The sequence below is a fragment of the Scardinius erythrophthalmus genome (assembly GCF_964197995.2).
Source record: "Scardinius erythrophthalmus genome assembly, chromosome: 8".
Classification (NCBI taxonomy): domain Eukaryota; kingdom Metazoa; phylum Chordata; class Actinopteri; order Cypriniformes; family Leuciscidae; genus Scardinius; species Scardinius erythrophthalmus.
In genome coordinates, this window is record NC_138228.1 from 13,426,202 (window position 1) to 13,453,995 (window position 27,794).

At 37.0% G+C, this 27,794-nt stretch overlaps 1 protein-coding gene across 1 annotated transcript in view; it reads right to left on the minus strand.

Moving 5' to 3' along the window:
- The window catches only part of cdh13 (cadherin 13, H-cadherin (heart)), a 347,744-nt gene that overhangs the window by 19,156 nt on the left and 300,794 nt on the right, over window positions 1-27,794 (minus strand). The window contains exon 11 of the mRNA XM_081372855.1: window positions 13,629-13,771. Within this exon, the coding sequence (XP_081228981.1) occupies window positions 13,629-13,771 (143 nt within the window). The remainder of the gene's footprint in view (window positions 1-13,628; window positions 13,772-27,794) is intronic.

Sequence of the window (27,794 nt, forward strand, 5' to 3'; positions counted from 1 at the left end):
GGAAGCGTAGAGGATAGAGCAAAACAAAACACCAGTCACAAATTAGTGTCTAAAGTCTAAAACGAGAATTTTTAAAGAGAAATGTCGGGGGAGCTTGAGTTTGTTGCCCAGCCCTGTTTGTTTGAACCGCGAGAGGTGTTTAAGCTTAAGCTACTCCTACATCATACATCGCGTGAAGTGTTCCTCTTTTGGCGCAAGTCAACTTGCGTAGGCCGTCTGCCGGAAGCCATTTATTTTAGTTGATAAAGTTATAAATGTATATATTTTTCTTCCACAAACACACTGCTTCGCTTGAGAAGGCCTTTATTAACCCCTTTTATCACTTTTATCATGGATGGATGCACTTTTTTGGCCTTCAAAATATCATCCTCCATTAATTGCCATTATAAAGCTTAGAGCCAGGACATAACTCAGATTGTATTCGTCTGAAAGAAGAAAGTAATATACACCTAGGGTGTATGAGGGTGAGTAAATCAACTGAGGGTGAGTAAATCATGGGGTAATTTTCCTTTTTGGGTGAACTATCCCTTTAACCAGGGAGACAATTGATCTGCAATTAAAATCAGGCCCTCTTGCTTCACAGGAAGCTCAGCTGGAACCTGACAATGAGTATCCGATTAAACCTGCAAGTCCCTTTAGAACAAAAGCCTCTGATTAGCCTCTTGGGTTCCCTTTAATGAGAAACCTGGAGTGAAGGAACTCTCTAACTCTGCTTTGACAATGCCTAGACCATCCTTTCATCAGTATATAATATTGAATCAAGGCCTGGCATCATTCTTTACGTCAAAGTCCCCTTTAGTTTGAAGAGAGGATGCGTGATTAAGCTCTATTTCCCCCTTGAAAGCCAAACAAGTGGACGTGACAGGAGTTGTGTTATTAGAGACAAGGATGTTCTTCCAACAGCATTTCAGACTTCAAAGTCCAGAGACAAATCAGATGCCGTAGTGTCTGCAAAAACCAATCAGTGTCAATTTAGGCCAGCAGACAGGCACAATAATTTAAGAGTGTGCGGCGCTTTCCTGTGTTTTTCTGTCTTATTAACTTGGTAAAGCAACCAACCAAAACACTTGCTCTCCACAAGCCTTGGACAATCTTCAACAGGCAACACCTACAACTTTTCCGAGTTTCCCAAGTTTCTTTGATCTCAAAAAGCAACGGTCTCCTGCACAGAAGTCCACCTTCTTTTATCTTATGACCCTTGAGAGCCAGGCGAGGTGGAAAGAAGTTTTGACTGTTGAGAGGGCAGAGTGAGTTTGTCAAGAGAAGCAGTGGAGAAACCAAAGCTTTGGATGGTAAGAACTGTGAGGTCCTTGGCTTTCCGATCTCATTATGGCACCATTATAGCTCTTGTATATAGCTATTGAGGGCCCTTGAACATCTTCATCCGACATCTGTCCCTCACTTTGAGTTCTCCTCTAAAAGGAAAGTCTCTAAATTGGAGAGCACCAATTATGGACATGACAGTGCCACAGGCAAGTATATGTGGACTTCCCTTAACTGTTACTCTTCTCAGGACCAATTGGTAAAAAATGAATGGAATCTAAAAATATAAGTGAAATTCTGAACGATACAAATAGAATATTACAACAAGCTTTCTATTCACCTGAATGGCATTGCAGTCATAAGATGCTCACCACATTCACAAAACATTCCTATAATAAATGAGAATTTTATAGACCAACATTTTTGTTATACTTAAGGAAATATTTAAGAATGTAAGAATTTTTTCAAGAACTGCACATTCTTACACGTTATCAAATTCAAATTTATCTTAAGAACTATTAAGTTAAAATCATTTTTCTGCTTAAAAAAATATTTTTGTTATATAGGCTCATAATATCTTTCTTTCCCTGGAGGTTTGACCAATTTGAATACACTGGCTACAACAATGCAAAGATTTGACCTTAAATTAGCAAGGACTTCACAACAATCTCTGTGCAAAACTAGGGCAGGTGTGGAGGCCGAATACAAGAAAACAGCATGTTATCCAAACAAATGCCTCGGAGCTAGATTGGTAGCACTGGAGCGATGAATACAGTTCCTCCCTCCACAATGCGGATGTTCAAAGGTCTCAGCGGTATATGCTAATGCTCCAAGCAAACCTCTCATGCATACATAAAGAGCCTTTTATATTGTGCAGCAACATTCCTGATAACACGTTGCCTGCCCTAAATGACAAGTGAACATCAGCAGAAGAGTTTTTAAATAAAATGCAAAGATGTGGGCAACTGTGACATAACATGAAAGCACAGCATGCGACAACAGCATGATGCTTCTTAGAGGAGTGGTGTTGAGCTACGTGACATTATTTTGTTTCCAGGGCATATTTAATGGTGATACTGGATGTCTAGAGGCAGGAAGATGTGCCCTACATAGGAGGCTTATTCAAAAAGACATTCTTCATGTAAAGGAGGGAGCAAATTCACCCTATAAGCAGCAAGTTGCGATTTTCTTTTGCCTTATATGTATGGTGGCCGAGCGAGCTCATCACATCACAACTGAAGAAAATACATGCAAATAGAAAAAAAACACCATCAAATTAAGAAATCATTTTCATCAGTCTGCCAACACATGTGCTACAAATACTCACAACGCAACCAAATACAGAAACGCGCTGTTAAAATAAACAAAAAATTCACCTTTCAGTTCATGGACAACACCACTGACGAGTAGACATTGAACAATAAGTGGTCCCAGCCAGTTGTGTGCGTTGTGAGTATTTGCAGTGCGTTTCTGTATTTGGTTGCATTGAGTATTTGAAGCGCGTTTCTGTATTCTGGTTGCATTGTGAGTTGCAGCGTGTTTCTGTATTTGGTTGCGTTGAGTATTTGCAGAGCGTTTCTGTATTTTGGTTGCATTGTGAGTTGCAGCGTGTTTCTGTATTTGGTTGCGTTGAGTATTTGCAGCGCATTTCTGTATTTGGTTGCTTTATGAGTATTTGCAGAGCATTTCTGTATTTGATTGCATTGTGAGTATTTGCAGCACGTTTCTGTATTTGGTTGCATTGTGAGTATTTGCACAATTGAGTGTGTTGTATAATAAAATAGAATTAAATTAAATCTAATCAAGAAATCCATATCCAATCCCAGCTCTAGCAAACGATCACTGAGGCAAAACAGGAAAAAAACATGTCAACTTTTAAACACAATCATTTGTGTATATTTCGTTATTATTTTGTCTTGTGGAATATATGTAAATCTCTGTTATGTAGCTTCTTCGTGAGAAAAAAGAAAAAGAATAAAACAAAAAAGGACAAGGGCTAAATGAACATTAGAAAATGTTCTAGAAAGAAACTAGGAAGAAACCTTCCATAGAAAACAGGACATAAACATGGTGGGCGGTTTACACACACACACATACACGCTCCCTGAAGAGTGATGGAATGGGTGAACATCTGCTGGCACAGTGGGGAATGAAGGAACAGAAGAACAATCTGCCTGTGTCTCACACCGAAACAACTGATTAGGCCCTCTAAATGACAGAACCTCTGCCCATGTTGAAATAGCACAGTCCCTCCATCTCCACGCTTCTGAGCATGGTGCGGTTCCAGCAGGTGTTGTAAGGACTTGAATCATTAACCCCAGGCTGATAGACAAGACTTAGCCATCCAGGCTCAGAGAAGTGTTGCACTTCAGCATCTCCCCACCACTCCAGTGAGTCTGCAACTTCACACACTGGGAGCTGCAAAATTGATCCATTTACTCCAACTCAAGGTTAGAGGTTGGTAGGACCGATTGTTCCAAACTGATATTGTAAAATTTTAGTTTGTGTTCTGGACTTAAAGGGATAGTTCACCCAATAATGAAAATTCTGTCATCGTTTACTTACCCTCAAGTTGTTCCAAATTCAGCAGAAAAAAAGAAATTCATACAGGTTTGGAACAACTTGCCTGCATTTTTGCTATTTTGCTATTTAAGCAACATAAGAAATTGAAGTGCACAAAAACATTAAGTGCACAACTGTTTTCAAAATTGATAAGAAGACATTTTTTACTAAATCAGCATATTAGAAGGATCATGTGACACTGAAGACTGGAGTGATGGCTGTTGATAATTTCACAATATTACTGTTTCGCTGTATTTTTGATTAAATAAATGTAGCCTTGGTGAGCAGAAGAGATTTCTTTAAAAAAATTTTACAGATCCCAAAACTTTTAAATTATAGTATGTAAAGAATAAAAGCAAAGACATGTTGTCTCTCATTTTCATATGGGCTTTACAAAATAAAGATAAATTAATATGAGGGTTACATTGACATGGGGGTGAGTAAGTGATCTCAAGAATTAAATTTAGGTGAACTATTCATTTAGCATGTAGTCATACATGTAAACACACATGGGTAGAAAACAGACTACAAGTGCACACATACTAAGCTACATCGACTCTGTCTCCACCTAGTCCTATCTGCACTCTTTTCTATCAGTTCAGCATCTTCTCATTTTCCCTCTCCCTTCTATCATTCTTGTTCAATCAACGCTCTCCACTTCTCTGTGGTCAGCGGTCAGACAGAGAGAGAGAGATAGAGAGGCAACACTCATCTGAGCCCTTGAAATAAAGACATGGGACTCCAGTCTAGATCGATAGCCTGTTAGTGACCAGTGTGACTTTCATGTCATGCAATCATCGGACAGATTGCCACAGAATAGGGAGTCTGTGATAGACTAGATCTGCCTGGGATACCAGGGAAACACAGGTGGTGCAAAATACAGCGCTGTACATACAGCCGTACAGACACACAAAAGAAAAGCATACTGACACAAGTCCTCACCATAATAATATATCAAAGACAAATATGAGTCTAAAAGACAAGCTTTTCTATTGACTCAGAGAACGATAAAGGGATAGTTCATCCATCCATTATTCACATAACCTCATGTTGTTCAAAACTTCTATGACTTTTCATATTTTTCACATTTGGTTATTTTTTGAAGAATAACCTAGTCACTATTTTAAATATAGTGAAAATAAGTGAATACTTGTGATTCTAAGCTTTAAAATAACAATAAAAGCAACATAAAAGGATCATCAATATGGTGCCGAAGTTTTGTGTGCGAGACTCCAGGTCTTCTAAAGACATTCAATAACTTGGGAGAAAATTAAGGGCCCTATCATACACCTGGCGAAATGTGGTGCAAGGGTTTTTTGCTAGTTTCAGCCCGACGCAGTTATCATTTTCAGGTCCTGCGCCACGTTGTTTAAATAGCTATTTGTGCGCCCATGGGCATGCTGGTCTGAAAACAAGGTGTGTTCAGGTGCATTGTTGGTGCGTCGCTATTGTGAGGCAATTGAAATAGGCTAGACTGCGCCATTGACCAACAAAAACCTGGTCTAAAGTCAATGGCCCATTTATTTATTTATTTTTTTTATTTAAAGGGCGCATTAGTGATATGCGCCTATAGGCGGGTCCACAATGCTCATCCACTCTGCTTATTACACACACAGGGATGCACAGCAGCACACAAACTAGCCACATATTAAAAATAAAAGGATGTAAAAGATTAAAATTGTCTACATAAATATACAGTATGGTGGAATCCATGCTTTAACCTCGTGCATGAGCAGATTCGTTTCCTCTCTGGAGAAGCATTCAGTCTTTCCGCTTGCAAATTCCGCCATGTAAATAGCCACCCGCCATGGTGCGAGTGCAACTGGCTTTTAGAGGGAATGGGAAAGTACAATCTGATTGTTTTTTTGCACGTTACATCCAAAACACATCCATTACTCATTAAGAGAATAGGGATAACCCTTTTAGACCATGCGCCGCGCAGCAACCATTTTTATCGTCGTTAAACTAACTAAAGTGGATTCGGACACGCGCTAAGTGCACTTACGCCAGGCGCTTTAGACCATGTGCTCAGATCGTTAAAATAGGGCCCATTATTATTGACTATTAGTCATTATTCACTGATTATCTTCACCTATTGAGCTGAACATGGAAACCAAATCCTTAAAATTGGTTTTATCAACTGGATGAAATGCAGTGTTGTAGTCAAAAAGATCAAGTCCAAAACCATATTTTCATTATCTAAACTACAAAACTGATAAAATTATTAATTAGAAGAAAAAAAAGAATTTGAAAGAAGATTCAAAAGAATAATTTGCTGATGTACATCATAAAAAGCCATTGTATGGCTTCATGAGACTTGTAATACAGTGCACAAGTCATATGAAACCCTTTTATTTAAGAGTTTATTAAGAGTTTTGGGTGAACTATCCGTTTAAAGTCGTCATGAAGTGCGATAATCTTTTCCTCATTGTGATCTGAATGAAACGACTTAAAGAATGAGAAAAAAAAATGTAGGACGGGACTTGATTTCGTACGAAGTTGGGCGTTGCTAACTAACTGGAGGCAGATCTGAATGGCAGTTCGCAGTCAGTTGTGGAGGATATTTAGTTCCACCTTCCGCCCAGACATACGTCATGAAGATGTTGTTTGGAGGGGGAGGTGAAAGCGTTTTTGATTAAAGATTATGAATGCACATGAATTAAAAAACAAAAAAATACTGATGTGCACGGATAAATCATTTACACTAAACACTGCATCATTCTGTAAAAAATGTAAATAGCTCATTTTGATTTCATTGTGACTTTAATAGCGCCTAAAAATAAGATATCCTTTCCCACTAAGTGAACTCAGTTGAACTAGTAAATGGAGAAAGATAATGCAGTAAGTTACCTCAAAGTAAAACTTATTTTTGGACATTTGACATTTATTTAAATAAGCCTCTGGTCTGCATCTCAAATGTCTACATCTCAATGCAAATAACAACTCAAATATGACACATAGCCGCAAGTCACCGTAACCTTTTTGAAACCTCAGCAAACAATGATTAATAGCTTATTATGAGTATGAAATAAAAAAAATCTAACCGTTATCGATCTTAAGTTAAACTTGATTTGCATATATACTCAGATTGATGTCTGGGCTGTGGCATTCTTATATGTTATTTGCTCTTTGCTGTGGGGTTCACCTGCCTTGATATACTCCTCAACGCAAACGAAGCCACTTGCATTTCTCTGGCCTCACAATCTAGCTTTCCTCACGATCACAGAAAGCAATTTAGCCTAAAATCAACATCTCTCACACTCCCCAATTCCCGCATGTGAGACAGAGATAGAGAGAGAGAAAGAGTGTGAATTAGGGAGGGTGGTGATGACAGGAAGACTGCTCAGAGTCAACAGTGCCGCATATACATATTCTGAAATGAGCACATCTCATCCAGAACTTGTGACTAAATTATATGTGAAGAGAATATAAGGAGGAAAGAGAGAGATGTACTGGAAATAGAGTGAGGCAATGTATATATATATATATATATTTTTTTTTTTTGAATATATAACATTGAATTTATATATAATAATTATATATATTATTTGGATATATTCATATCTGTATTGTACTGTGTGTATATATATATATATATAAACAGGAATATATATATTATTTGGAATATATAACATTGAATTTATATATAACAGCTATTTTGAATTGTAATATAATATTACTATTATAATTACATAATTAATTTTTGAATGGTAAATGTACTATAAATGTAAATTAAAGTGTAACGAAAGTGCCAACTTCAATAATTGACTGCAAACTCCATTCTGTTTTGGAATACCAAGTTTTCCAGGCCAAATAAATTCAACAAATACTGTAACAAATGTATTGCTCATTGTTAGATCATGTTAGTTAATACATTAACTAATGTAAACTAATGAACCTTATTGTAAAGTGTTACCCAACAAATAATAAGAGTAGTATTTGTGTGCTATTGCAAACACAGGGATGTACATAGAGAGAGGCAAAGTGCATTTAGCCTCCTTGAAAGTATGAATTCTCACAGTATGAAATCACAAATTTAAAAGCTGCAAATATGAGCACTTTTGAGAAGTGTTTTGGTTGGCTTGTTTCCTTTAATGGATCTGTCATCTCTCAAATGCCAAATCCAACCTCCTTCAGACAAACAAAAAGCAGACCAAGAGTGAGCGAGTGAGTGAGTGAGTGAGTGAGTGAATGAGAGAGAGAGAGAGAGAGAGAGAGAGAGAGAGAGAGAGAGAGAGACCATTCCTTCTTACTCTAATCCCTCCAAGTGTCCCTGTCAGAAGATTTGACATTGAGAAGTGACTCATTCAGAGGTTAATTAAATGTTGTTTATGCCAAGTGAGAGAAATTACTACACTACCCAGAGAGCACTAATGTAACAACTGTGTTCTCCGACCTGCAGAAGCGTGTAATTTCATGTGGTGGGAGAATAATCCGTGGCTGATAGCTTGAAAAGAGAATACTATAAAATGGGCTCACCGTGATAGTGTTTAGTTTTGATGACAATTGAGGTGACAAAAGTAAAAATTTATTTATTATTGAAGTTGGCACTTTCATAAATGCACCACAGTGTCCACACCATTTATAGAAGGTTAAGTGCAAATTATGAGCACGTTTTAGACAGTGAAATGTCTTACACATGATGCATTTAATATCATGCTGCTTCATCTGACATTTCAGAAACATTTCAATGTGCTGAGCACTTGATTTTGAAACCACTATTTCATTGTACAAATCCTTATTGAAGAGCTTACTTTGTGTTGAAGGACTTTTATTTTGAAGTGTATATATGAAGACTTCAGATGCAAAAGCCTCTAAGTGCCATCTGAAATTTTCTTCTAAAATGAGTTTTTTTATCAAGCTTGTATATTTAGGTTCAGTAATTTCACTTTCATGACAATTATTAGGTTATTTTCATTGCCATTAAAGTGAAATAACTGAACATAAACATACAAGCTTGATAAAAATGCTAATTTTAGAATTAAATTTCAGATGGCACTTAGAGGCTTTTGCATCTGAAGTCTTCATATATACACTTCAAAATAAAAGTCCTTCAACACAAAGTAAGCTCTTCAATAAGGATTTGTACAATGAAATAGTGGTTTCAAAATCAAGTGCTCAGCACATTGAAATGTTTCTGAAATGTCAGATCAAGCAGCATGATATTAAAGTGTAAGTTGCAGGTAAAATTTTTCACGAAGTAATGCAATGTGTTTATTAAACATAAAGATAAGAACCGCCCACCATTGTTTTTTATACCAAAATGCTGATATAATATGAAAAGTTGGCACTTTTAACAGTGGTTTTAACCGCTCCCGCTCCCTTCCACTAGATGGGGCGTGACGTCATAAGAGGAACTCACTAGTAGAGTTACCGTACACTAGCAGCTATAGATGCCTTACATAACTTCAGAAAAGTTGGTTGTATGTTTTATTTGATAAAAAAAAAATTATGGATAAAATAAATCCATTGTAAACATACTCGTGTGTGCTGACTTCAAGGGGATCGTGATCCTGCCTGAAATAAGAATACGCTATTCGCAAAACTAACGGGTTCAGGCACGTCAGATCAGCCGGTCGCAGGTCGAGCTGTTCCACTAAACTCCAAAACACGTTCACCTCACGGCAGCACACACTCTCCACTGCTGATTCAATTGGGTGGCATAGCCCACACAAACACAGTGATGGGGACATCGATCTCTCTTTTTCTCTTCTGACAATAAACATCGCTAATTAAATCGTGAGAAATTGATAACGCGTGGATTGAGGAAGGGTATTACATGACGTTTGAGGCGTCGATGAGACTAGCGATTGATGCCTGTGCAGTGTGTGCATCTCTAACGTTGCAGGCTTGCAGCTCTGATTTGGACTGACTTACTGTAAGTAAATAATGTCTTTAGTCGTTGTCCCTCCTTGCTTTTCTACATGACGGCAATATTTTGAAAAGACTCGCTTGTTCCGTTATATTATCCGGGTTAAGTTTGCACCAGACTAGCTCTAACGTAGCTAATGTTACTCACCTGGCCAACCCTCCACTAATTCTCCTCACACCAAGCATTAATAACTCTTTGAGTGCCATGGCTGCCCTCTCTCACGCCTGACCAGTTAAAAATTGTAGGGCTGTGGTCCATAAAGAATTTGATGTTTTCCCACATCCTCAGTCGTTCTCCAAATAGCCATAATACAGTAGGAATCTAGCAGAGTATGGGTTGCGAGTTCCTCTTGTGACGTCATCACCCAGTAACTGAAAAAACACGCTACCTTTGAAGAAACCCCAATAAATGTTATTTTAACGCATTTTAAGACAGAAATAATTCAATATATACATATAGAGCACTTTAATTTACACATTAATTGGCTGTGGTGGTTAACCTGCAACTTACACTTTAAATGCATCATGCGTAAGACATTTCACTGTCTAAAAAGTGCTCATAATTTGCACTTTGATTTAAAACATTAATTGTAAATTATGCTCATAATTTAAAACATTTTGTAAAGCTTCCTTGGCAGCATTTTTTTACTTATTTGCAACGATTGCAGGATTTTTGGCGGTTGTGGTCACTGCTGAGAAGTAATTGAGATGAAGGTCTTGAATTTGGGTCTCGCAAACGTATGGATTGTAAAGATGTGGATTACAGCACACAAATAAAATTGATTACTTTTGGGAATTTATGTTGCGTTTGGCGCATTTTAATCACAGACATATCCATCCGATGAGTGCGTGAACACAATGCCCAATCAGAGGTGTTTACGATTCCGCTCAATATTGCTCAAAGCGTCACAATTTTAAAATGTCAGTACCGACTTGGTACCAAATTCCGTAGGCTACTTTTTGACAGCTCTAGATTTTAACCCTTGTGCATTGTTCAAATTTACAACCTTTCGTTATGTTCGTGGCTGAAAACAGCCACTACTTTAAACTGCTGTAAAAATGTATCAGATAAATATTTTTTTTAATTTTTTTTGCATAAATCTATTAATCAACCTCAGTCCTGCTCAAAAATACTAAATGTTTAAAAAAAATTCAGGATTTTAACTCTTTAATTGCCAAATTTGTAAATGATGTCACTGATTTGGGAAAAAAAAACACACACAATGACTCATTTTCAATATAAAATGTGACTGTGGACTGGATTTTTTTTTACCTTTTATCACAGTCTTGGACATGTCAAAGATTAGAAACAACATTGGTTTTGATGCATTGTTAGTTTTTGTGCAGCATCAGATTTTAACTTTTTCTCCCTCATTTACTGTTCGTGGCTGTTTTTGCCCCATTGACTTCCATTATAACCACATTTTTTGATTGCAAAGCCATGACACCATATAATCATGCATTTTTGATTGTTGGTGGTTTTCCCTGTTGGGAAGAGGTAAAATTTGTAATTTTTACTGTTGATAACCAGGTGGAACCATTAACCCTTTAGATAGGCCTGTGCAAAAAAAAAGCTTAGTTTCTGGCTTTTACATGGAGTTATATGGAGTTTATAAGGAGTATAATAGCATAATAAAGTGTGTGTGTGTGTGTGTGTGTGTGTGTGTGTGTGTGTGTGTGTGTGTGTGTGTGTGTGTGTGTGTGTGAGAACTCACCTTGATGCATCTGAGAAAATCAAAATATGCACCTCAGCTCTCAGAACTACATGGAGTAAACAAAAACAAAGTAAGTGTGTTTATGCATCTGCTCCCTTTTGATGGTGAGAAATGCAGACTAAACAAAAACAAAGCAAGTGGATTTAAACGCGTGCATGCAAGCCTGCTGGTCATTTGATGGTGAGAAGAGCAGCAAGCAACATGAGAAAGGGCTTGACTTGTAGTGAAGTTTTAGAGATGATTATGCAGCCTGACCCTTCCAGCGAGCTGCAGGATGTATCGTCTTCTCCCTCTGACACCACAGACTCAGGAGAGTCAGATCCTGATTTGGATGTGGCACCCTCATCATCCTCTCTAGCTTCCACTGAAGGCGAGGAGGATTCGGAGGATCCTGGATCTGGGTGGATTGGGAGAAACGGCGAAGTGTGGTTTTCCACCAACGCGGAGACAACTCCCTTTCTTCAGCCTGCCAGAGGCGTGACTCCAGGGCCGACGCGCTATGCCATCACAAGGCATAGTCATGCATGTTTGTATGACTGTACAAACATGTATGTGTTGACACAAGTCATGCTGACAATGAGGTCAATCATCTCCTCCGTAAAAAACAGATTGAACACGGAATCCATGTTCTGGACCCTTGCGAAGGCATAGCGCGTCGGCCCTGGAGTCACGCCTCTGGCAGGCTGAAGAAAGGGAGTTGTCTCCGCGTTGGTGGAAAACCACACTTCGCCGTTTCTCCCAATCCACCCAGATTCAGGATCCTCCGAATCCTCCTCGCCTTCAGTGGAAGCTAGAGAGGATGATGAGGGTGGCACATCCAAATCAGGATCTGACTCTCCTGAGTCTGTGGTGTCAGAGGGAGAAGACGATACATCCTGCAGCTCGCTGGAAGGGTCAGGCTGCATAATCATCTCTAAAACTTCACTACAAGTCAAGCCCTTTCTCATGTTGCTGGCTGCTCTTCTCACCATCAAATGACCAGCAGGCTTGCATGCACGCATTTAAATCCACTTGCTTTGTTTTTGTTTAGTCTGCATTTCTCACCATCAAAAGGGAGCAGATGCATAAACACACTTATTTTGTTTTTGTTTACTTCATGTAGTTCTGAGAGCTGAGGTGCATATTTTGATTTTCTCAGACGCATCAAGGTGAGTTCACACACACACACACACACACACACACACACACACACACACACACACACACACACACACACACACACACACACACACACACACACAAACAAACACACACACACTTTATGCTATTATACTCCATATAACTCCATGTAAAAGCCAGAAACTAAGCTTTTTTTTTTGCACAGGCCTATCTAAAGGGTTAATGGTGACACCTGGTTATCAACAGTAAAAATTACAAATTTTACCTTTTCCCAACAGGGAAAACCACCAACAATCAAAAATGCATGATTATATGGTGTCATGACTTTGCAATCAAAAAATGTGGTTATAATGGAAGTCAATGGGGCAAAAACAGCCACGAACAGTAAATGAGGGAGAAAAAGTTAAAATCTGATGCTGCACAAAAACTAACAATGCATCAAAACCAATGTTGTTTCTAATCTTTGACATGTCCAAGACTGTGATAAAAGGTAAAAAAAATCCAGTCCACAATCACATTTTATATTGAAAATTAGTAATTTTGTGTGTTTTTTTTCCCAAATCAGTGACATCATTTACGAATTTGGCAATTAAAGAGTTAAAATCCTGATTTTTTTTAAACATTTAGTATTTTTGAGCAGGACTGAGGTTGATTAATAGATTCATGCAAAAAAAATTGAAAAAAATATTTATCTGATACATTTTTACAGGAGTTTAAAGTAGTGGCTGTTTTCAGCCACGAACATAACGAAAGGGTAGTAAATTTGCCCACAGTGTACTGTTGAGTTTTTGAAAAATTTCAAAGCATTTTCCCAAAATATGTGTCAAAATAAGATTTGTCACCAAAAATCATTCCATTTGCTGAAACACAGAAAAAGTTATGGCCAAATTTAGACTCAAAAATACCCCATAGTGGATGAAAACATCCCCAACAGCACATAAGGGTTAATATTGATAAATAAGGATTCGTACACATTTGTATCTCTAAAAGGTGTTCAACCGTAAATAATTCACATTTTATTGATATATCAATATTGTATGCTTCAGTGTGTTTGAAAATGTAAGTAAATGTATGTGTGTTAGCAAAAAAAAGCCCTACCGTTATCTGTGGCCATGAATAGAGCAGTGTACTGGTTGTTGTGAACATGTGGAGACTCGCGGTCCAGTATGGCCCTGGTGGTGACGTTGCCTTTGAACGGGTTCACGATCAGCCAGTCTGCCGGGTCTCTCAACACAGCGAACCTGAGGGGCACACATGACCATTACATACACTCTTGGAATGGGTCATTTTTTTTAAGTGTATCAAAACTCAAGGATTTCCAAATGTCTTTCAGTTTATTTGTCCACTTATTGCAGAGACAATCCCCATTAGACCTACTGATGTATGCTCAAGAACACAATGCTGACAGCTCATGGATTACCCCCTTGCGGCATTCGAACCTTCAACCTTTTGATTCCCAAAGCAGCTTTTTGACCTTTAAGCAACATTACCTCAAGCATTAGCACTACATAGTGTGGACAGGTTATCAGGAAGGTAAGCTGAAATTGAAATAAGAAGAAATGGAGCAAAAAGACTGCCTGAAACATGTAGGAGGGATAAATGACCTGCAACGACACCTCTAAGAGTAATGAGCCTTTTGTAATTGGTTAACCATGTGATATCTCAGCCATGACCCCCAGAACAACTAAGCATGTGCGTATGCACAATTGGATAAAATAGTTGCAGTAGTCCTGAAATCTAAAATTGAGTCACAGATTTACAGACTTGAAATAAAATGCCAAGTTCTCTGGCTTTACTGCTTTCATGAAACCCATAGAGACTCTTTCAAAACAGAGGAGGGGGAATTATTTTTTTTTCTGAAAAGTCTTGCTGACTCGGATACCTTTCCAAAAAGAACACAAACAGTCACACAACCAACAAAGACTTTTTCCTGTCCTAAGGGGTTAAAAAAATTGGAGTTGCTCACTAAAGCTAAAACAGAAATGGGGAATAAAGACACATAGCATATTTTACGAGTGACTGAGAGCCTACTGTTTATGATTCTTCTTTCTTTAATAACGTTTTAGTAAGTTTATATTTAAGAATAAAAGAAAAAAAAAACATTTGATTAAAACTTATACACTACCGTCTGTACGATTTTTTGGAAAAAAATAACAAAGAGAAAGGATTTATGCTCACCAAGGCTGCATATATATATATATATATATATATATATATATATATATATATATATATATATATATATATATATATAATTGCGTAAATAGTAACAGTAAAAAACGGTAATATTGTGAAATATTTAAATTGTTTAAAATATCTGTTTTGTTTCAGGATTCTTTACTATATAGAAAGTTCTCCCACAGCAGCAATACATTATTTTTAAACTATTTTTGTAAACAATTTATGTACAAACATGTTTTTTTTTTTAATTGTCATATATTTTGAGACCAGTTGAGGCCAAAAAAAGTAAACTGCTTCTTTTTTTTTTTGCTCCATTGTGCCCCCTTCTATTCCCTTCTGACAGCAAAAAGCACCTTTCACAAAGCAATTCTATCTTATCAACATTACATCACAACACATCCCAGGGAAATGTTCTCTGATTCACGAGGACAAGCTGCCGGAAACAAGCTAGCATGAGATTACCATCACGCTACTCTAGGTACAAATACCTTACATCCTGACTCAGATGCGCAAGTGGATAGTTTGTACTTCTCCTGTAAAATCAGCTGGCATTTGTTATAGACATTTTTTTCTGGCCTGGAGTGAGTCACAAAGGCTTAAAATGCAGTCAATAGCTTTGAGCCACTGGATAAGAGAGCAGCTTTGTACGCCAAGCGCAAACATCAGAAAAGTGTGACATTATCTTCTGACTAAAAATCTTCTGTAACTGAAAATAATATAAAGACACATGCAAGTTCGCAAAGTACAAAAATCTGAATAGTGTGACATTTTCTTACATAATAATAATAATAATAAAATCAACACACATAAACACAAGCAAACCCACAGAAAGTAAGTCAATGCCATTGACTTTTTTTTGGTGTTGTCTGCTGTGCAGCATCACGGCTCTGACAACCCTTCATTTATTTTCGACAGCACACTCTGAGAGACTTGCATGAACTGGCAATTCATATTGACATAAAACAAATGGATATTTCATTTCTGGAATCTATTTCTAAGACCTTTTACACTGCCATTAATCAGATAGCCTGAAAGTTTGCAAAGGGGGTGTGGCCTAGACACTTGTTCATAAGTATTATATTGTAAGAAAACTGATCCACACACAGTGCTTCACTCAATTAGCCTCCTCTCAATGTCATTAGCGTGCCATTAAAAATACATTATGCAAATTAACATGTTATCTATAACGATACGTGCTAATGACCACAAATAAGCTGTCAAAGACCTTTCACATGTAATCAAAACTTCGGCTGATGTAGGTGTTTTCATTTCCACACATTATCACACTATGGTAAAATGATAAAAACTACGAAGGATACCACAAAATCCTTGTCCTTTTGGCCAAAGTTGTGTACCTTCTTGCTCACACAGGCAATTATTCAAGAAAAGTGATTTGCCAGCATCCCATCTAACAAAAAATATGTTTAAAGAGCATTTTGCTAATGTTCTTATTAGGTTATGAAAATGTTATTTTACAATGTTCTCAGAATGTTCAAATCATCCAGTAAAAAACAAAACAAAAAATAATTCTTACGTTACGGTAATATTCCATTCTTCAAACATATAGGAATGTTACTTTTAAATTCAGTTCAGTTCTCTGAACGTTAACGTTATAAAACGTTAGACGAATATCCAACTAAAACGTTTCAGAAAAAACATGCCATGAACGATGTATACTTTTGTTTTTGTGCTAAATTTTTAGGAACAATATTAAATATCACAAACTTTGATAACACAATCATTCTATTGATGTTACTGGAAGAACATTTGTTCATAACTTTGATAGAACCTTGCCAGAATGTTAGCCGAAATTCCGAGAACGTTCCCTGTTAGCTGGGATGTCTTGAGGAGAATCTGGGTCGGAACTTCTCCAGTCCCAAAGTCCACAGAGAAAGGATAAAAGACACAAAAGTTTCATCAGCATATTTTTTAGTCTGTAAAACGCTGCGCCTGAAATTGAATACTTCCTTACTATATTGGCTATGAAAAAACAGTATGACAAAAAGAGTATGTCTGAATACAATGTATTCGAAAAACAGTAGGTGAAAAGTCCCCAGATGACGTACTACTTCCGCTGAGATTCCGAAGTGTGCTTTCTCATGTTGGTAGGTCACGTGACCGTAACAACATGGTGGATGTAGTACGTCCGAATTTCATTCACACTACCCATATTTATACTATAAATAACATGTTCGTGAAGTAAATTCAAATTTTCTAAGACACATGCTGGAAATGCATATAAAAATATCTACCTTCTTGAAATTGTATATATCTAATCTCATCAACAAAATTACAAAAGAAAATGCTTTTTTAATATAATATCTCTGAAGACAAAGGGCCTGTTTACACCTGGTCACTTCATGTGTTTTCTCTGACCGGAGTTATCCGATTGTGAATCTGAATCATCCATCCATCCATTTTCCAAACCGCTGGTCCAATGTGGCTACAGCGTAATATCATACAGGTATAATTCCTTTATAATTAATTATTAAATTGTTTAATTAAAGTTTATACACAGTTTCCATGACAGAGTTCAAGATACATCTTTTCATGTTACTACTGGAGCTCCCAGTTGTTTCAGATAATTATTAAACAGCAAGTGCAAATGTGGCAGTGGACTAATATATTTGTGGACTAACGAAGGGAATAGTGAATGAGGGTATATGGGGCGATTTCAGAAAGAGCCTAAATGATCTTACCATCTCTCCTATTGCTGTCTTTGAACTTGAAATTAGCTAATAATAAATAAATTGCAGCTCATATCTGTTGCTTCCATGGACGTGAAAACCATTAAATTTACATATAGCGCAGGAATTGAAGATTGGATTTGGATTTGTTTTGCAGAGATACATTTATGTGGACAATTGTAAATGGAAGTTTTAACAAATTGGATCGCTATCTGATCAGTAAAATTGCATGAAGTGACCAAGTGTAAACAGGCCCAAAGATGGAAAATGCACATCATAACAATAATTCAATGTTTCTCAAACTGGAGTTTGCAAATCCCTGGGGATTTGTGAGGAAACTGCAGGGAGTTTGTGAGTTTATGAAAAGATCATTAGTTAAATCATAAAAATATAAAATTCAAATAAATAAAAAAAAAACAGTACAACACTTACTAAAAAATATGAAATATTGTATTTGTTTATCTTCATGTTTTGATCATTAACTGACATCAGAGAACCGTGAACATGCAAATGTGCAGTTAAATTATTTAAATATTGAAAGGATAGTTTACATTTACTAAGCCTCATGTTGTTCCAAACCTTTCATTTGTTTTAGTGATTTTTTCTAGCCTGGTAATACCAAACTCTGCTACTTCGCTTTGCTTCATAGACAGAGTCTGGCATGGCATAATTGAAAAGCCAATCACATAACGTTTGGTTATGGCGTGTGTTATGCGCATGCTCAGCGCATCTAACTTCCACTGTAAACACATGTATGATGCGAAAACAAAACCATCGAGCGAAATACCGGAGTGAACATGGCTGTGAACGACTTTTGCAGATTATGTGAAGTAAATCTACGCATCCACGGTACAATCAGCGTCTACGTCACGGCTCTCAGCCCGCCCTCTGTTCGTTGATTGGCCGGCTGTTTTCAGGCCGGAGGAAAACGGAAAACGGTAATTTTGAATCAACAAAAATACATTTTAGTTACAAACCAAATATTCAAGGGAGTAAATAATGACAGAGTTATCATTTTCAAGTGAATCTCAGGGGTATACTTAAAAGTTATATTTTACATCAATTCAGTTGACTAAATTGAATGCTTTTAATTAAAACATACTGTTGACAAATCCATGAGGAGGAAAAATATAACACTGCAAGATATTAACAATGACTAATGTACAATGCTTTTAGAAGAAAAATCTAAAGAATATTATATGAAACTTACTAGATCTCTCTTCTACTAACATTGTACTGTAAATTCATATATAAAACGTTTGCATATTTGGTTTAAATAACATTTATTTTTGCTGATTAAAATGATGGCATTTTAGTCATAATAAAACAAAAAAGGCCAAAATATGACATAAAATGAAAAAATGTGTATTTAGCAGCTCATTAAAGTCTCTATGTTGCTAATGAGCCTGACAGCTGGACTGAAGACAAGAAACCTATATTTCAGCCACAATCGCACAATAGCAACTGCTCACAAATACACACAACCTCACGTCACCAGGGTTAGGGCATTGTAGAGAAGTAGCTTTAAACATCCACCTCCAACCAAGAAGAAAAAGAAGAAAACAAAGATATTCTTCATCCAATCTAAAATGTAAGAAATTCCACTCCTTGAGACACCTTTTATATACTTTTTACTCCTTTTTACTCCTTACACCCTTTCATGATGTGTCAGGCCTGGAGAGGGCCTGGGGTGCAGTGCATATTTATGCTCCTGTATCTCTGCAAGGGGGCGGAGGCCAGAGGGGCTTTTCTCCACATTACCTTCTAATAGAGAACAGGGGAGAGCTTCTCTGCTGCAGGAGGGCCGCTCCGTACATCAATTCTGGTCCTTTTATCCCTGTTTGTGCTCACGGAAAGGATCTATGTGAGGAGAAATCTTTGCTGCCTCACACGTTGGCCTGTGGCTTGATTTAAAACTATTTCTCCAATAAAGATCCATATAATGATGATGCAAATAATGAAAGGTGTATTTTTATGTGTAAAACACCTGTGCCAGTAACAGCTCAATTGCAAAAAATAAAAAAAAATAAAAAGATTAATAAAATAAAATCATCGGTTACACTTTATTTCGACGGCGCACTTTAAACATTCTACTAACTATAAACTTTGCAACTACAGTACACGTCAACTAACAAGTTTATATCTCGCAATTCTTTTTTTTTAGAATTGTGAAATATAAACTCGCAATTGTGAGTTATAAAGTCTAATTCTAAGGGGAAAAAGACAGCTCACAATTCTGACATTTTCTAACAAAATACCTCACAATTCTGATTTTCATAACTCACAATTGTGATTATAAAGTCACAACTGCAAGAAATAAACCCGCAATTGCATGCTATAAAGTCAGAATTTCGAGATTTAAACTTGCAATTTTTGAGAAAAAAAGTCAGAATTGAGAGATGTAAGCTCGTAATTGCGAGCCAGAATTTTAAGATAAAAAGTGGCAATTACTTTGGTGGAAACAAGCTTCCATAGTTAGTAGACAGTTAGGGCTAGGGTTAGGTGTTAGGGTTCAAGTTAGTAGAACTATAGTTGGCGTGGATGCAAAGCTACTTATAGTCATAAGAATGTCTATTGGGAGAGCATCAAAATAAAGTGTTAGCAGATGTTAATCAGACAGTCTGCTAATACTCTAATGAGAGTTAGTTGATACAGTATGTAGTAGTTGCAAAGTTAGTAAGAATGAATAAAGTGGAATAAATCATATAACTAGAATTATTCTATTTGTGAGGCAACTAGAAGATATATATTATAAAAAATAAATGTTTAAAAATAATAACAATTATTTAACAATCAAGTATTATTTATTTAAACAATATATACTAATATACTGTAAGCATAGTTGAAGAGTACCTATGATAAAAATTACAGACTTCTAAATACTTTGGAAGTGGGAAAACCTGCAAAATCGGCAGTGTATCAAATACTTGTTCTCCCCACTGTATATATATATATTATTTTTTTTATTATTCATTTTAGTTATTTATATACCTATATAACTGATGTTTATATGATAAAGAGAGTATATGTGAATGTACAATATGATTGTCTATAGAACTGATGCTTGAATAACATTTATAAGTGAACTGAATTTAATTAATCAGCACCACACCATTGGAAAAAAATGACCTAGCCTCCCAATAATAATATGTGTGTATACAGTATGTACCGTAGATATCGGTGCAGTACAATATTTTGTTCATACACACATTATTTTGTTGTGCTAAAAATGTACACTTGATGTGAAACCCTTTTTGTCCCAGTATTAAAGAAGCCATATTATGCCCTCTTTTGGGGTCTACTAGAATAGGTTCCATTTTTTGTTGAATGTTCAAAAAACAAAACAAAACATTGTCCATTGTTGCAGCACCTCTTTTCCCAGTCTGTTAACATTCTGTTTAGTTTAAGTCTCTATGAAGCCCCTCCTTCAAAAAAAAAAAAAAAAAAAAAAAAAAAAAAAAAAAGCACAATGTGCTCTGATTGGTTGGCTGGGTTAAGATTGGTCAACCGCTTTCAGCTCTTTTCAGAAACAACACACTACAACTCAGTCAGGCCTTGTCCCTTTTTTTGCATATGCTGTGGGTGAGAAATATTTAAATGAGGAATATTGAGAGACGTGTAAGTTCCAAACTGCAACATTACACACTGAATAAAGTTGCATAAGACCTAAAGCATAATAGGTCCTCTTTAATATGTGTTTAAATTTTTAATGTTCTGTTCTGTGTTGAGCTTTATTGCATGCTATGGCCCAGAAAACAGACCTCTTTATCAGCAAACACATATCAAGCAGAGACAAGCAAGTGGCACACTTATACTAATGCTCTGACTGCCCTGTGTTTGTAAAATAGGATGGATGCCCCCATTAGGATATTACTTTTAGCCATTGTAATTCAATGGCAGTGTCGTTTGGAACTGCTTTGGACCACTTTCTGAGCGAAAACCACCTTTCCCATACTCAGCATCATTCTCGTTCTGAGTTCATCTCTCGATGGGATTCAGTCACATGGCTTAACTCGACTCCCATATGTGCATCCACCGGACCCCAGATCAGATGCGTGCACAAAGATGCAGAGGTTGATGAAAAACAGCTGCGCCATAAACTTTCCCTTCGCTCTCATGTCTGGGACAAATTGCCGTTGTCACCCCTGCAGATATTTCGGTTCCATATTGGCAGAAAGAGCTGTACAAAGGAAATAAATGTGACAGGGAGGCAGGGAAATATAAACAAGGGGAGACGGCCCATCAATCAGCCATGGTCAGACTCAGAGGGAATCAGACCCCTTCTGTGGGTGCAGTCCGTTCTGCCAACCTGTCCATTAACTCCTCGTTAAAGTTCACACTGCCGCTCGCCATCCATTCATCTCACTCCGCTGCTTAACCCTCTGACAGCCTTTACAGGTTCAGTACACACACAAACACACACACACTCTCCAAGGTTGGGGAAGCTACTTCGAAAATGTTGCTTGTCAAGTTATTAGCTACTCCTATTTTAAATCAATGAAACTACATTTATAAAAAAAAAAAAAAAAAAAAAGCCAAATGTTTTTGAAACAAAAAATGTAATTGTTGAATTGCACTACTTGAAAAATAAATATGCATTGCATTAACCGTGGTTACATTTTAATGCATTGTATTTTTAGAGCTTGCATTTTGCATTTTGTTGTTTATTTAAACTGGGAATATTTCAATTCACAACATTTCACACACATTTTCATTATTAAAAATTATATAATCCATATATACCTTTCAGATTTCACTTCCAAAAAAATTGATTCGGTTTAAAAATACAATTTTCGGTCCAATTTATTTCGCTTTACAAATTCCCTTCCTCAAATTCAGTGGTTCAAATTCGACAGAAAATTCATTTCACATCGGAGATTTCACATCTATCTATCTATCTATCTATCTATCTATCTATCTATCTATCTATCTATCTATCTATCTATCTATCTATCTATCTATCTATCTATCTATCTATCTATCTATCTATCTATCTATCTATCTATCTATCTATCTATCTATCTATCTATCTATCTATCTATCTATCTATCTATCTATCTATCTTATTTCACATCCGAGATTTCACATCTATCTATCTATCTATCTATCTATCTATCTATCTATCTATCTATCTATCTATCTATCTATCTATCTATCTATCTATCTATCTATCTATCTATCTATCTATCTATCTATCTATCTATCTATCTATCTATCTACCTGTCTGTCTGTCTGTCTGTCTGTCTGTCTGTCTGTCTGTCTATCTATCTATCTATCTCGTCTAAAATAAAGTCTTGTAAACGCTGTTGACTTGCATTACTGATTATTTATCAGCATATTGGTGTGCATGTGAACATGTTGAATGGCTGATGTAATAGGCAAAAAGTAGTATAAAGAAATTAACACCATCAACCAAGATTGATAAATGATGTAAAAGTATTGCTATAGCATGTTGTTATTTCATGTTAGCCATAAATAGTTACTATATGTTATACAAAACAAAGACCCCAGACATTATGATGAAAAACAAATACAAATATGTTGATGAGAATGTGAATTTATACCATGATATATTATGATTATTATATATTTTACATTCATAATTTCAGTTTGATATGTCAACATATAGTATCTGGAACCTGCCTAAGTATACCCACTGGTAAGGAGGAGGCAATTTAGCTTGAAATGACGCAATGCTTGGACCTCTTAGAACAATGCCGTTTCAAATGGAGACTCCCATATGCAAAGATGTGCCAAGCTGTGCAAAGTTTATTCAGCCACTGAGGATTCTGGAGCATGTGTTCAGACGAACGTTCAGTTGATTACTGTAAGCTTAAGCAAAGACTGTGAGAATCATCAAAGCTCTTGGTGTGGTATCACCAGTCAAGCGCGCGGACACACCACACACACTCATAGATCCATCCTCTATCTCTTTCACACTTTTTTTTGCCTTGTGCAAGAGCTCACCGCCTGAGAACTAAACCGCAAAACTGAGCTAACAGGAACCACTACTTCAGCTTCATTTCCATAAATTATCATGCCTCAGCAATGCAATACATAAAATCTAATTTATTATCATAATAAGGCACAAAAAGCAGCTCTTTGCATCGGTTGAAAATCATAACCCTGTAATTAAGTCAGAGAAAAGCAATTTGTCCATGCTTCAGAGAGGCCTTGCCACTCACAATCTTTCCTGTTGGCACCTTTTAGATAGTTTTAATTATTTAACCACATAATGGCTGTCTCTCACAACTGTTTCTCAGACTAATGCCACCTTGCTCATTATTAATGTCAAGAGGAAATAGAGATCAGAAACAGTTTTGTTGTAGTCTATTTCCGTAGGACAGGCCTATATTTTAGGAATTTACACGAAAACCAGCCAAATGGCATCCTGTGGCAGAGTCCTGCACGGGTTCGGGTACCCGTGGGTAACGGGGGCTCAAACGGGTGAAAAATATCCAACAGTGTCGGATACGGGTGCGGGTCGGGTCGGGTCAGACACAGGTCTAAACATGGGTTTAAAACAATCACACGCAAGGGTAAAAATATATGCATATTTTTAGGAACACATCTACAAAATATGCCTGTTTTTCAAGTTGATAAAAATAATTTAAAATCCACATCAGTTTATTTGTGCCCACGCCCTCCCAGGAGTCTCTATACCTATTATCACTTTTAAAAATTCATAATAACCGCGCACATGATCTGCTTGCAGTCGTCGAGATGGATGCTGAGGAGCTGAAGAAAAGAATAGCCAGTGGAGATTGTAAAGTTGTCGACAATACGTCATCAAAAATCAAGTCCAGTGTGTGGGAGAAATTTGGAGTTATCTGAAGAAAACAATATTGTGAAAGGCTTTGCTGCATGAAGTTTTGTGTTGGATAGCCGCAAATGTGGAACTTCATCACTGAGGAAGCACGCAGATAACTGTGGTAACAAACCAAGCCGTTCTATCGAACAGTATTTTTCAAATTTAACACTGTTAAGAATGTGGTGTGCAGGGCGTGTTTGAAGCCAAAATTGTCAGATGTAGGCAAGACGAAATTGCGTGGCAGATATAGTGCTGTAGCCGCGTCTGTTCGATTGGTAAGTTTTGTGGTAACGTTAGCCATGTTCTTCATGTATCGGCCTTTTGACAGCTTCGGCTGAAGTTGTCCTTGTGTTAAAGGTCGTGTAATAACTTCTGTATGACCTGGCATTAAACATTTTTGTAAGTGTGTCTATAATGTGATAGTCTAAACTGATTTTATTTCGGTTGTGGGTCAGGTGGTCGGTTCTGTTTTAAGCGGGTCGGGTCAAGTGCGGATTTTAATTACTGCTGCTGTCGGAATACGGGTCGGATGCGGCTTTAAGCACTGCGGGTATGGGCAGGTGCGGATTTACAAAATCTGACCCGTGCCCGTGACCTCGTGCAACATTCTTTCCCTCCCAGAATCCTATTCCTCTTGGACCCCCAAAGTCATTCTATTGACTGAAAGAACATTAAATGGGTACTGTATTCTGCACCTGATAAATGTACTGTATGTATGTACAGAATATTACTGTTCAAATGTTTAGGGTCAGTCAAGGATACATTCAATTGTTTAAAAGTAACAGTAAAGACATTTATAATGTTACTACAGATTTCTATGTCAAATAAATGCTGTTCTTTAAAACTTCTGATTAAAAACTCTTGAAAAAAAAATCATGGTTTCCACAAAAATATTAAGCAGTACAACTGTTTTCAACATTGATGAAAAGTTTCTTGAGCAGCAACTCAGCATATTAGACTGATTTCTGAAGGATCATGCGACACTAAAGACTGAAGTAATGATGCTGAAAATTCAGCTTTGCCATCACATGAATAAATTACACTTTGAAATGAAAATAAAATAGAAAACAAGTATCAAATTGTTAATTTTGATTAAACCCCAAACCTTTGAACGCTAGTGAATAAAACCGAGTAACATGGTGTTTAATTATTATTTTTTTTTTTTAAATGATCTAACAATTGCTAATTGTTATTTAATGTATCAGCATACAATAAAGTGTAAACAACAACCATGAGGACATTGCCGGCCCTGTACGAGTAAATAAGATAAGAAACATGCGTGGAATTATTGCTGACACTGTGGAACTAATGAGGAAAACAATCCATATCTTGATTCTGTGAGGTGAAATGGTTACCTCTGTAAAGAAAGGAGTCACAGAGGCTAGGAGTCATCACATTTATCACGATTAATTCAGGTTTTCAGAGTGCAGTTATTCTTTTCAGCAACCACTGCAGAGTAAGTGAGACCTGACGTGAACCGAACTCTTCCCTCTGTCACCTAACTCAACGCAGCTCAGAAGAGACTCTGAATGCCGCATGCTTGCATTAAAACAGACAGCCATTCAACAGTATTGCATTGTTGAATAGGGACAGAGAGACCTTCAAATAAACACAATGCACACATTTACAATTGCCGATGATTAATCAACGCTTAGAAATTACAGCAAACTTAAACTTAACACTGCAACACAGTTCATTTAAAACTGGTGATTAATTAACGGTTCGCCCATATATACACAAAGAGACAATTAATATATACAAACCCACGTAATGTACTTCAGGAAGAGTCAAGTGCGATTCTGAAAACCTTTTGCATGTAAATGGATTTTGTGTCACTGCAATACCATGTAGAACCCAAACACATTTACACAAAGTATAGGGCAGCAAGATGTCTTAAAATTTTAAATAATTAATGTCATATTAAAACAATTAATTCATTAAAAATGGTAACTATCAAGGTAGTTCTACATGAAAACGGACATATCTGGAGAAAAATCAAGAACTCTGTCATTTTTTTGGCAGCATAGAACCATGGCACACTAAATTTCATTTGTCCTGCCAACAAATATCAGTAGATCTAAAACATATTGGGAAATTTAGTTTTTATTTCCAATCTCCAGAGATATTTTACTATTTTATGTTTCCTTTAATAAGTTTTAATCTAGCTAAGCAAAATGAGTATTGAGTTTAAGTTACAGTGAATGTCCAGGACAACAAATTCCACATTAAAAAAACTAATTTTGTCTTAAAAAATAAATATATAAAAATAACAATGCATTAACATGATTACAATAACAATAAATTTTAAGATTAATCACAATTATTTTAGTTTATACATCTAATTTCTGCTATAAAAGGTTTGAAAACAAGAAATACATAAATAGAAAATAATAGCCTGTGTAGGGTGACCTTTGACAATAGACCTTGGAGTTATGAAGGTTGAGATCTTCTGCTTTAATGAGAGGAAAACTGGCCTGACATCTAGACACGGTCTGTCATCTTTCAGCACTTGCTGAGTACTGCAGTTCCAACACATACTGTACTAATGAGAGAAGGGTGCACAGGAAACTGAACCCACAAACGAGAAAGTTGTTTGGTCAGATCCTGTATGGAAAGCAACATATTCCAGCATGTTCTGCATATCATTAACTGTCACTATCACTACAACCTTTCCAGACTGCACCAGCAGATGCGTAAAACACAATGTGAACAACAATGTCAGTAACAACTTAACACTGATAAAGTGAGAAATTTTATTAATTAACTTTAAATATATCACACAGCATATAGTCTGCGATATATAAAAGAGCATTTGTTAAATATCAAGTGTGGTAGTACAGGTGTGATATTCACAGCATAGATGATACAATGTCTCCATAGACTGCAGCTGTATCCAAAACCATTGAATCATTGAACAGCTTTCACTACTGACAAATATACATCTATTCCCTTTTTTCATCTTACAAAGACTTTAACGCACATAAGGAGCAATAAATGCACACAAACAGCTCAAATCTGCTTTAAAACATGAACGTCCCGGGTTACGTATGTAACCCTAGTTCCCCGAAGGGACGGACGCTGCGTGTAATCGCAGTGGGAACGCCTCCAGCGTAGTGCGTCTGAAGCATGAATGAAATCAGTCAATGGAGAGAATGAGCGTCACGGCGAGTGACGTCATCGACCAGGAAACTATAAAGCACCCCAGAATCACAAGCACGCCAGCTTCCGATGTTACTGAAGCAAGCGAACCAAGGGGGGTGCCGGGAGTATGGCAGGACACGCAGCGTCCGTCCCTTCGGGGAACTAGGGTTACATACGTAACCCGGGACGTTCCCCTTCAGGGACTACCGCTGCGTGTAATCGCAGTGGGAACGCAATACCCACGTCCCCATACGACCAAGTCCCCGTCATGTGTGATTAGGAGACACAAGCCGACGAGAGAACCTGAGCGCCGGGAGTGGAGCTAAAATCAAGAGAATAAAATCGGACAAAAGTGTGCGGTGAAGACCAGCCTGCCGCATCACAGACATCTTGAAGAGAAGCTCCAGAAAGAAGAGCTTTAGAGGCAGCCATGCTCCTAGTAGA